Raw genomic sequence first — 12223 nt, 5'->3', positions numbered from 1 at the left:
TTCACACCTACAGTAGCCGGGCTATAAAGAGGAGTGTCCTGCTAATCTGGCTACAAGTGTTTGAAAACCTGTTTTCAAAATGCCACCAGCTGTCCCTCGCTAATGTAAATAAAACACAGCGTCTTGTTTACATTTTGTTTGCCTTTATTGTAACCACAATGTCACAAATCATTTGTATCTACGTTTTCAATTACTTTCAGATTTTGGGATTTACAAATGTGTGCATTTCATGTCATTTAAAAAATAAAAATAAACTTTTGTTTTATGCCTTTAGTGAGAGGTCTAATGCTTTTAATATTTAACCATATCTGCCCTCCGAATTAATATCTAAGGGGCATTTTTCGCGCCATTATTAGTTACATTGTTTTAGTTTGAACGTGCAGACTGGCACTAAGAACAGCGGGAACGTTTCCCTAGTCAGCTCCATTATTAGCGCAATGCCCCTTAAGTGTTGCTCTGTGCTACCGAGTGGGGGTCCACCCCCCCCCTCCACCTTCCTCCTCCCTTCCCCATGGGCTAGGATTGTCTTCTGTGCGTGGCTCTGCGGCCCATCCCCTGCCCTCGTGCCTTGAACCTCGCGCGCCCACTGCTATTTCAGTGGATACAGCTGGAGAACTGCAAAGCAATCCCATTTTGCGCCACTTGGGTGCCATTACCATTATTTTATATATATATATTGTCCTGCTAATAACAGGGTTAATAATAGATCTGTGAGAATATCCAAGGGGCTTTTATATCATTCAAAATGAATAATAATAATAATCACTGTTTAAAAAAATATAACTTTTCAAATAACTTGCGGGGGGTATTTCTTGAACATGGGGTGAGACATTGTTACTAATTTGTAAATAAAGGCAGCTTTTATTTAGAATTGTGTTTCTTTTAGAGGGCGAGAAACCAAAAACCTGCAGTCATCTCATGGGTCTCCCAGTCGATGCCAGCACAGGTATTGAACCAGCATCTGTAGCAACACAGCTTGCATTGCGATTCGGTGTCTTAGACCGCTGCGCCACTAAGGCGCTGTACAAAGTGACTGGTCAGGAGTAGGCTACAGTACTACAGAGACACAGTAGCTTGGGACCCAAAAGCATAATCAGTGCTCTAACTCCCCCTTGCGCTGGTCTGGAGCAATGAGGTGGTGACGCAGGGTACTGTACTAAATTACCTCTAAGTACCGCAGCATAATCGCAAAACTTTTTTTAGTGGAGCAACCACTTTAAGACCTTTTTTAAACAGGTTAACATTCACAAGAGCTGTAGGGCCAGACGGATTACCAGGATGCTTACTCAGAGCATGCGCTGACCAACTGACATTTTCCACCTCTCCCTTACCATCTGTAATGCCTACTTGTTTCAAGCAGACCACCATTGTCCCTGTGCCCAGGAACGCCAAGGTAATCTGCCTAAATGACTACCACCCTGTAGCGCTCACATCTGTAGCCATGAAATGCTTTGAAAGGCTGGTCATGGCTCACATCAACACCAGCATCCCAGAAATCCTGGACCTACTCCAATTTGCATACCACCCCAACAGATCTACAGATGATGCCATCTCTACTACACTCCACACTGCCCTTGGGCAGAGTTTCCTGCCATTCAGGACCTCTACCAGGCGGTGTCAGAGGAAGGCCCTAAAAATAGTCAGACTCCAGCCACTGAAGTCAAACTGCTCTGTTTCCACACGGCAAGCGGTACCAGACCGCCAAGTCTGGGACAAAAAGGCTCCTGAACAGCTTATAACCCCCAAGCCATAAGACTACTGAACAGTTAATCAAATGGCAACCTGGACTATTTGCCTTGAGCCCCTTATTTTTTGCACTGACACTCTTGCACAGGCTCGATGTACACTCACTGAACTCTAACCACACACTCGCACAAAATGCACTGACACTCCAACACACGCATATTGACGCCACACACTCATACATTCTCATTCCTTCAGACTCTTCACATACGCTGCTGCTACCCTCTTTATTGTCTATGCATAGCCACTTTACCCCTACCTACATATTACCTTAATTACCGTGTCTAACCTGTGCCCCTGCATATTGACTCTACCTGTACCCCTTGTATATAGCCTGGTTATTGTTACTCTTTTTCCTTTTAGAATATTTAGCAAATTTCTTAATTACTGCATTGTTGGTTATGGGCTCATAAGCATTTCACTGTGTGTGTGATATATCTCACTCACTCACACTGTTCAGAAGTTTGGGGTCACTTAAATGTCCTTGTTTTTAAAATAATTATTTATTTTTTTGTCCATTTTTAAATAGCATCAAATTGATCCGAAATACAGTGTAGACAGTGTTAATGTTGTAAATGACTACTGTAGCTGGAAACGGCAGATTTTCTTATGGAATATCTACATAGGCGTACCAAGGCCCATTATCAATTAGCCTTTTAAAATGATAAACTTGGATTAGCTAACACAACGTGCCATTGGAACACAGGAGTGATGGTTGCTGATAATGGGCCTCTGTACGCCTATGTAGATATTCCATAAATCTGCTGTTTCCAGCTACAATAGTAATTTACAACATTAACAATGTCTACACTGTATTCCTGATCAATTTGATATTTAATGGACAAAAAATGTGCTTTTCTTTAAAAAAAAAACAAGGACATATCTAAGTGACCCCAAACTTTTGAACGTGTGTGTGTGTATTCGGTTCATGTGACAAATAACATTTGATGTTTTGAAATATTCTGTATAATTTTTATTTTTCTCAAGCTGTCATTTAGGTCATTATTGTGACTTCACTACAAGGTTGTTGATCCATCCTCTGTTTTCTACAATCACAGCCATTGAACTCTAGCTACTTTAAAATCACCAATGGCCTCATGGTGACATCCCTAAGCAGTTTCCTTCCCGTCCTGCAGCTCAGTTCAGATGGATGACTGCGTCTTTAATGTGTCCTGGGTGGTTTAATAAATCACAATTATTAACTTGACCATGCTTCAAGATCTATTCAATGTTGGATGTTATTGTTACCCATCTACTGATCACTCCCCTTCTGAGGCTTTAAGAAAAGCTCCCTGGTCTTTGTAGTTGAATCTGTGCTTGAAATTCCATACTTTACTGACGGACCGTACAGCTGTTTGTATGGGGGACACGATAAAAAGTCATAACCCCTATTTCACACATTTTACTTCTGAACTAATTCTGGCTTGCATAAAGGGGTGAATACTTATGCTATGACTATTTTAGTTATTACTTTTAATTTGTATTTTGTGTAGTTCAGTAACCACATTTCCATCCAACCATTTCATGCAGTCGAATTTACCTGACGCATGAAAAAAGTCACGACCGTTCTGATGGGAACATGAGATGCAAGTACAATTTTATAAATTCAGACAGAATTAGTTTGTTTGACATGGTGGGATCTTTGTGTGTAAAATGAATTGTGAGAAATGGCAGAAGTGACTTAATGTGCAAATATTGATATAATAACCATATCGACGTAAACGTGGAGTAACGCATTATGTTGTGTGGTCCTCCCACTACGACTCGGTGAAACCACGCAGTTTACTGGGCTACATATGAAATAAGTGATGAACTTCACAGGGCAGTGAATGTGCACGGTGATGAGCTTGATCCTCCTTTCCAATAAATATCGAGGGTCTTATTCTAGCGACATGATGATCGATGCTTGGCTGCTGTTTGACAAATGCAAATAATATCGCTCTTCTCCATAACAATCTCAATGTAGTTAGCCTACCCGCACTGTTTCTGCAAGCTGTTGGCTAGAGTTCATGTGCCAAGACCAGAGTTGGCACATTGGCAATGCAACCGGCAGAGTTGAAAAGGTGATGGAAACCCATTTTAACCTGTGTTTTTCATTCGGTACATGGGAATTTAATGGCAAATGTTATTTGTGTGCACTGTCATCACGCACAGCCTTTTATCCGCAAAAACTGGTGGGATAATGTGCATTGTTTTACGCCAATTTGAGAATATTCGCATGAAAATCTGCCAAATTGGATGGAAGCCTAGCGACTGACATAATTTAAATCTATTTCAATCCCACTTCATAACGCAACAAAATGTGAAAAGTTTAAGGGGGTGTAGACTTTTTATAGTCACTATGTCCTAACATGTACCTCTGTCTCTCTGCCCTATAGGAATCTACCCAATGATATATGCCCTAACATGTCCGTCTCTAACAGGAAGTGGAGCAGCTGCGTCTGGAGCGGCTGCAGATTGACGAGCAGCTCCGTCAGATCGGGGTGGGGTACCGTGCCCCCCCTAGTCGGGTCGGGGGCGCCGGCCCCGGGGACAGGGAGAAGGGCTACCTGACAGACGAGAGCAGCAACTCCACCAACCTCCACACCTCGCGCACCTACGGAGGCCGCGGACGAGGACGCAGGCCCTCCAACAGCCAGTACTCTGGATATGGTGAGACTAGACTACAACTCCCATGATCCCTCACTGCTAACTGCATTCTATCATCTGATAAGACCAATATCTCAATCTACAAACATATTTATCATACAAGAGGCTGAACTCTGAGTGACGTTTCAAATGTTTACTCAGCGAAGGTGTACAGCTGAGTACATACATTTTAATAGTGTCTGCTTGTACCCTGAACTCTCGCCCCCTCCCTTCCACAAATATGAAGTTCTCCATCACCCAGGATTTCTCCGTGCTGCGTCATACATATCACCCTACTTCATATCAGTCAGGAGAGGCTTATCTATTCATATTAATAGAATGTAAAGATATAAAACAGTCATCCATCTAAAACGGCAAATTATTATTTTGACTACAAGTGGATAGTTTGGTTCTGTGTGAACTTAGTGTTTGCAGGCTACACTCCGTCAGTCGACATGACGATCTGGTAAAGTGCTTTGCTGCAGTGAATACCAAATAGTCAGACTAGTTGGTGTTCTCTCTCATGGGTTTTCTGCTGAGACAACTGGTACACCACACACACTTGGGACTAAAAACTACAGTTTTGTACAAAACACTCCACATTCCTTCATTCCTGCCTTCACCCGCCCCTCTCGCCATCTGTTCATTTCACTCCATCTCTCTGTCAGAACAAAACAGCTGCTAACTTACTATACTAATCTATACTGTTGTCAGTTGAAGTTTAGTCTCTAGCTGCCCCTTACTCTGTTTTCCAGGTACTAACTCTGAGCAGTCCAACGCTTCGGAGTCAGAGGACCTTAACGAGCGCGACCAGCGGCCCCGAGGCGTGGGCGGAGATGAGAGGGGTTCCCGTCGGGGTGGCAGGGGCCGTGGCGCCAACACCGGACGGGGTCGCGGTGGACCGGCCTCAAGGACTACCAACTCGATCAGCTCAGGTGCAGTACAGCAGGCTAATTAATAGTCCAAATGGGGTACAGGGTTCTATTCATTGTGCACCAAATAGAAGGAAACAAACTGAAATTGGGAGGGACTTCGTGACCTTGTCCAATGAGAAATGCTCTTTTGAGTATTCTGTAACAAAGTTTTGTTCCGGTGTGCTGTAATGAATCAAATTGGTCCTTGGTGATACTGGGATGTTTCAGGTCAAACCTAATGGTCAAGTTTTCCTTCATTACGACTGGAAGGTGGTACAGTTTGATATGCTAGGCCTCTCTTTCTCTCCTCTCTCCTGGTCAGTGCTGAGGGACCCGGACAGCAACCCGTTCTCCCTGCTGGAGGGTGAGAGTGAGCAGGGCGACACGGACACCAGCGAGGGAGTGGGAGGAGTAGACCGCAGGAGACGCTCCCGCCGTCGCCGTAACGACCAGGAGCCGAGCGTGATGGACGCCGCCGCCACAGAGTCAGACAGCCAGGCCGGACCCAACGAGAACGGACTGGGTAGGAAGTCTGGAGAGGGCGGACATTTTGTCGAGTACCAGTTAGTTATGCTGACTAGTTTGAAGTTAAAGTTACGTCTCTCATACTTCCTCTTTTTTCTCTCACCTTTATCAGATGAGGAGGGCCGACCCCAGCGCCGCAACAGGAGCCGCCGCCGCCGTAACCGCGGCAACCACCCCGAGGGAGGATCCCTCAGCCGTGACAGACAGCCAGCCGAGGGTGAGCAGTGTGTCAGACGTCCCAAACCTCCCTCCCTGTTGTCAGTCTGGACCTTAGAGGAAAATGGTAGTCTGATCGAGTCTACCGTATCCTTCCTTAGTCTCATTCCTCACTGTGTTGTGCTGGATTTGTCATTAAACAGTATATCCTGTTTAAATCACTGTTCTCTGGGTTCTTGTCTGTAGTGACCGTGGCAGACTACATATCCCGCGCCGAGTCGCAGAGCCGACAGAGCCTTCCCCTGGAGACACTTGCTGCTTCCGAGCCTAAGGTACACACACACACACACACACACCGTAGAAGATACCAGCTTATAGCAACTTGTTAAACTGACAGTTTCCCCTCTGCTGTTCCCCCAGGAGAACGGGAGCAGCACCAAGAAGGAGGAGCTCACGGCGCCCTCCAAGCGTTCCCCTAGCAACGGCATGGCCATGCCCAGCGAGACCCTGGTCAACGGCGTCTCGTAGAGGACTAGGTTCCGCCCCCTAAAAACCCAGGTCGAGAGCAAGACTTCATGGCAAACTCTGTCCCTGCTTGCATTTACTTAAACCTTAAAACAGATGAGTGAAAAACAACAAAATACCTGATTCATACTTTGAGTGAGAGGGGGGAGAGAAAAAGTACAAAAAAACGACAGTCGCATCTTACTTAAACACACGTAACGGTGTATGTTATCCTATCTATCAGTACTTAGTGCTTATTTTAAAAAACAACTAGCTTGCCAAAAGGGCTGGTGGATATGACTTGATTTTAAAAGAGAACTGAATCTCAAACAGGACGAGACAATTATTATTATTTTTTTGTTTGTTTGTTAATGTTATCACTGGTTTGGACTTGTGGTCGCTCTCCCATTCAAACAGAAGCATCTCTAAAAGTTGAGGAGGATAGATGCCAGCTGGAGAAAGGGAGGAATAGGCGGATGAGTCCAAGCGGTGAAGAACAAGTGTCAGGAGTTCTACGTACCCTGGCCTAAATGTCGGTTGGTGATGACGGACAGACGGATGTGATTATTGATCGACATTGTGCCTTGAATTTGAAAAAGTTCATTGTTGAGTTTTGTGTCACAGGAAAGAGGTTTTTATTTTATTTTTGCTCAAAGAGAACAGACCAGTAGTGAGGGAATGGGAGTTAAACGAGTGCAGAGGTGTTAACTGTGGTAGGACAGAAAACAAGGGAACGAGTGACTGGCCAGAAAGTCTGGTGCCAAACAAAAAATTCAAGGCGCTTGTCCTCAGTGAGAGTGGACTGGACAGCGTTTGGGCTGTGTGGGTGGGTGTGTGTGTGTGAGAGATTGTGTTTGTACGTACGTGTGCACAGTTGAGAGAGCTGGCAACCACAGGATTAAAATCGGGGGGAGAACACTGGATTCTTGGAACATAGCCCTGGGTCGGTGGTGAGGTCACAAAGGCAGGCGAGGCCGCTCTTTTGGCCGGGCGGGTAGGAGGAAGTGTTGCATCACTTCCCGTCTCCCATGCTCGACGCTAGTGTCCAGGGCTGTCCCTATACATCCTGACAGACTGACTGACCGACAGACAATGAGAGGTTAAGGACTTTATGATATATGGATCGATTTAGACTTTAAACAAATGAGGATTTTAGTGCCTCTTTTTCTCATGGCCCACTAGCAGTGTGGAATAGAGAGGTAGGGTAGCACGGCGCTCTAGCTTCCAGCCTCACTTACTAATGCCTGGGTGAACTGCAGAATGGCGGTCTGAACGCACACGCCACGAGGGAAGGGAGGTAGACGGTTGAAGGCGAGCCACGTTGTTTCACCCTTCTAGAATGTTCCCTGTGGTCGTGGCTGGGGGAGGAGACAGGCAGACTGACTGTGATGCGCACAGCTTCAAAAGGGATGAGTAGAGCCATATACACACGAGCTTACACAGATGCACGACCGCACCGCGACACTGTTGCAATTCAGTCACGGGCGGAGGGGTTCAGTCAGTGTGGTCGACTGTGTGTTGCGGTCAAAGGAGAAATGACAGTGTTTTGAGATGAATAATAAGCGAGATGGTTGTCCGGTTCCTAAAGGTGGCGGGGGGGGGTGGGGGTGGGAGTGACTCAGAAACCCTTGGTGGCTCATGTTACTGTCTTGGTTACCTCTCTCAACTGCGTTTTGTTCTTTCCACATAGAAAATATGAAATAAAATGGAAATGAAATCAACTATCTTTTGAGATGAACTGATTGATTTCTTCTGTCTGAGTTTGCACTATTTTTCTAAAACAATCAACAAACCAACTGCATGATCATTCAGCAGTAGCTTTGCACGAGGGAGAGGGTTCACGTTTCAGTTTCACCATTATTTTATCCGCTACTAGAACTGCTGCTAATGTCCACCTTGAATGTGTTTTAGAATCCATACCGTAGACACTTAAGTACTGTTGTGGTTTCGGAATACCTTTCCACCACTCAAATTCACCCACAATATGGCTGCCTTTTTACAAGGATGACTAAGAATAAAATAAACCCCCATCTCCTTAGTGTAATGGTTTCTTACCCTCATTAAATACTTATTGTAATACTCAGTGTAACATTGAGCATGATAGATGTTCACACAAGTATTGAGGCTAGTTGGATTGTGTTTACTGAATTAAAGTCACCCAGATTGATTAACCCCTTTCGTTTCAACCGTCTGCGTGTTAATGCGTCAGCGGCGCGTTGATTATTTCTATCTTTGGTTCATTTGTGCATGCTTGCATGTAGGATTGAGAAAAATGGATTTTGTCTTGTTATAGTGTGAAATGTATACCTCACTCCGTTGTCTTTAATACTATCTGCCGCTTGTGGCTCACTTTCCCCAGGTCTTTCTGGGTGGAGAGAATGTTGACCCTTTCTGTGTGTGTATGCTAGTAGTACTGTTCAGGTACTGTCAACTCCTCAGTGTCAGGTAGGCTGGTCTTCACACATGTTCTGATGGCAATAAAGGACTTCATTGTTTGATAAGCATTTGTCCCTTTGGCTAAATCAAGAACATTTGACACACAAACCTTGGACTGATAACTGAAATCCCCGTTATCACTCACCTGATGACATGTCAATTGAATAGGTTAGTCTAATGCCAACCTTTACATTGATAGCCTTCAGCAGAATTCCCCTAAACTCTGTCCTGGGTTGGTTTTCGCCCTAGCACTACACAGCTGATTGAAAATATTCAAAGTTTGAGTTGGTTTTGAGTCAGTTGTGTCGTGTTAGGAGAAAAAATCAAAATGTGCTCCCGGGGGGCCCTAGGAAGCCCTGTTTTACAGCAGCTTACATTGATAATATCTACATACAGAAAGGGGCTTTATGTTAATAAGAAAAAAAAGCAGTCGCTGAGCATTTAGATCTGGTCCATTATGGCTGAGGCAGCACGTCACCCTGGATCTTGTTAGTCTCATGGCATTATATATATATATATATATAACAATTTCTGAGTTAAGGAAATATCAATTGAAATAAATGTAAGTCCTAATCTATGGATTTCATCTGACTGGGAATACAGATATACATCTGTTGATCAGATCACTTTTTTTTAAGGTAGGGGGCGTGGATCAGAACACCAGTCGGTATCTGGTGTGACCACATTTTGCCTCATGCAGTGCAACATCTTCAGAGTTGATTAGGCTGTTAATTTGTGGTCTGGAATCTTGTTCCAATTCTCAATGGCTGTGTGAAGTTGCTGGATATTGAAGGGAACTGGAGCACACATCGATCCAGAGCATCCCAAACATGCTCAATGGGGGATGTGTCTGGTGAGTATGCAGGCCATGGAGGAACTGGGACATTTTCAGCTTCCAGGAATTGTGTACAGATCCTTGCGACATAGGGATGTGCATTATCATGCTGAAACATGAGGTGATGGCGGTGGATGAATGGCACGACAATGGGCCTCAGGAGCTTGTCAGGTACCTTTGCATTCAAATTGCCATCGATAAAATGCAATTTTGTTCGTAGTTTATGCCTGCCCATACCATAATCCCACCACCACAGGGCACTCCTAACAATTTTGACGTCAAACAGCTCACCCACACAACGCTGTGGTTGTGAGGCCGGTTGGACATACTGCCAAATTCTCTAAATCAATGCAGGTGGCTTATGATAGATAATTAACATTAAATTCTCTGGCAACAACTCTGGTGGACATTCCTGCAGTCAGCATGCCAAGTGCACGCTCCCTCAAAACTGGCATTGGGTTGTGTGCAAAACTGCACATTTTAGTTGCCTTGTCCCCAGCACAAGGTGCACCTGTGTAAACATGCTGTTTAATCAGCTTCTTGCTATGCCACACCTGTCAGGTGGATGGATTATCTTGGCAAAGGAGAAATGCTCAATAACAGGGATGTAAACAAATGTGTGTGTGCAAAATTTGAGAGAAATAAGCTTTGTGCGTATTGAACATTTCTGGGATGTTTTATTTCAGCTCATGAAACAAACACTACAAGTCGCATTTATATTTTGTTCAGTGTTTATATAGGGAAAAGTGTTCCATTAAGGATGCAGAGTCTGTCTAAGCAGCCTGTTCTGTGGATGAAGGAACCCAGGAGGGATGTGATGCTGTAGCCAGGAGACTGGGGAAGACTGCCAGCAATGGAAAGGATGAACTTTATAAATGGCCAGGTGACTATGAAACCAGTACAGGCTCCGTTTAGACAGGCAGCCCAATTTATATTTTTTCCACTAATTGGTCTTTTGGCCAATCAGATCAGCTCTGAAAAAGATCTGATGTCAATACCAAGTAGTGGAAAAAATAAACCCAGCGATAGTAGCTCCCCAAGGTTGATCATGTCCCAGATTTGAGTAAAGTAAGTTAGTTGTGTAGGCTGCCTCTACAGTAGTTAGGTGGCAGATCCTAATTAGTCCAACAAGGGGCAGCAGTGTACACCTGCCCAAGAGGGAATCGGTGGTGTATTCATTAGTCAGATTCTGTTGCAAGACGTTTGGCAACAGAAACGAATGTTCTTAAACTGAAATTGTAGTTCAATTGAGTCTTCCAAAAAATAAAACGGCTGGAAGAAGTTGGAAGGAACCCTGTGGACTTCACTCCACTTTAGAGCGTGGAAGAATCGATAATGTATAGATGTGCAGCTGAGCTTGTCCCAAACACATTGCAGACTATTCGGATTGGAATGCCAACGTGTGGAAACTATAACTTCCATTTAAGAACCTAACCGCTTTTACGTCACGTTGAGCGTTGAGTAAACGGTTTCTGTTGCAAAACGTTTTGCAAAAGACGTTTTAAAATGGAATCCGACTAATGAATGTGACAGAGTTCTAAGATACCACGGAAAACAGCCACACAGGGAGGCCAAAAGTTCAATCAAAGGTTCTTTATTATAAATTCAGCTTTTACAATACAGTCACTACAGCCCGATTAGAAAGGTATAAAAAAGGCTAGGATTTAGGGCTATAGGCTAACTATTTGCACTGTCTGGGGCAAATAAACACTCACGGAGCAGTGTTCGTTTGGCTCTTCCTCCCGAGCAGGGGTCGTTAGTCAAGGGCCGGTCCGGTTGTCAATGGCAGGTCACCGGCTGTCCCTCGCTCTGCACTGGCCCGGCTGTGTGGTAGTGTTGGATGTAGCCTCTTGCAGCTGCGTCGAGCGTGTCACAGGGGGCACATAATATGCAATTAGAGCATGTATTGTCAACAATTGGGAGTCACACTTACACAGTGGCGACCTGTCATTCGGGGCAGGTGGTGCTCTAGAATTTTTTTTGCCTGTTTTGCATGTTATTTTGGCATTAATACGTGTCACATATCAGTTTGCAACCAATAAAAAATTATAATTGAGTTAATAAAGCCGCATCCAAACATGGTCTCTTTTTTGCTTCTTTTTTTGAGTAAGTGCCAAAATGCAGGTGTTTCAGCCTAGCTCAGTGCTTCCTGTGGTGGGGCAGCCAGCGGAAAATACAGAGCGTAGGGGTTGGTAATGTTCTCTAGATGCGCCGTGATTGGCGCAGCATAGATTTACATTAGAAGTTCCCATCCAAGAAGGCTCAAGGTCATTGGCCATAGATAAAATGACGTCAAAACACGTTATATCTACCATAGCTTTGATTGGGCTGTACAAAAAAACAAAACAAACTAATAGTATGAAAATGTATGCATCACTACTGTAAGTCGCTCTGGATAAGAACGTCTAATAAATGACTACAATTTAAAAAAAAATATTCCAAGTCTGAGTTTAAGGGTCTCTTTTCCAAACTTAGAAGGATA

The 12223-nt window shown here is 44.3% G+C and overlaps 1 protein-coding gene and 1 long non-coding RNA gene across 6 annotated transcripts in view; one reads left to right on the top strand and one right to left on the bottom strand.

Annotated features, from left to right (window-relative positions):
• LOC139534473 (RNA-binding protein FXR1-like) overlaps positions 1 to 8971 on the top strand; it is a 25966-nt gene extending 16995 nt beyond the window's left edge. For all 5 annotated transcript variants that reach the window (XM_071333647.1, XM_071333650.1, XM_071333648.1 and 2 more), the window contains 6 exons: positions 4167 to 4395; positions 5127 to 5306; positions 5608 to 5808; positions 5923 to 6027; positions 6213 to 6298; positions 6387 to 8971. In XM_071333647.1, coding sequence (XP_071189748.1) covers positions 4167 to 4395; positions 5127 to 5306; positions 5608 to 5808; positions 5923 to 6027; positions 6213 to 6298; positions 6387 to 6494 — 909 coding nt within the window. In that variant the 3' untranslated portion in view covers positions 6495 to 8971. The remainder of the gene's footprint in view (positions 1 to 4166; positions 4396 to 5126; positions 5307 to 5607; positions 5809 to 5922; positions 6028 to 6212; positions 6299 to 6386) is intronic.
• LOC139534475 (uncharacterized) overlaps positions 1 to 12135 on the bottom strand; it is a 13189-nt gene extending 1054 nt beyond the window's left edge. Inside the window, exon 1 of the long non-coding RNA XR_011666952.1 lies at positions 11457 to 12135. This is a non-coding gene — a long non-coding RNA (uncharacterized lncRNA). The remainder of the gene's footprint in view (positions 1 to 11456) is intronic.
• Positions 12136 to 12223: the final 88 nt, after the last annotated feature.

This window comes from Salvelinus alpinus, chromosome 11, assembly GCF_045679555.1.
Source record: "Salvelinus alpinus chromosome 11, SLU_Salpinus.1, whole genome shotgun sequence".
NCBI lineage: Eukaryota > Metazoa > Chordata > Actinopteri > Salmoniformes > Salmonidae > Salvelinus > Salvelinus alpinus.
This window is presented reverse-complemented; position numbering and strand designations above follow the sequence as displayed.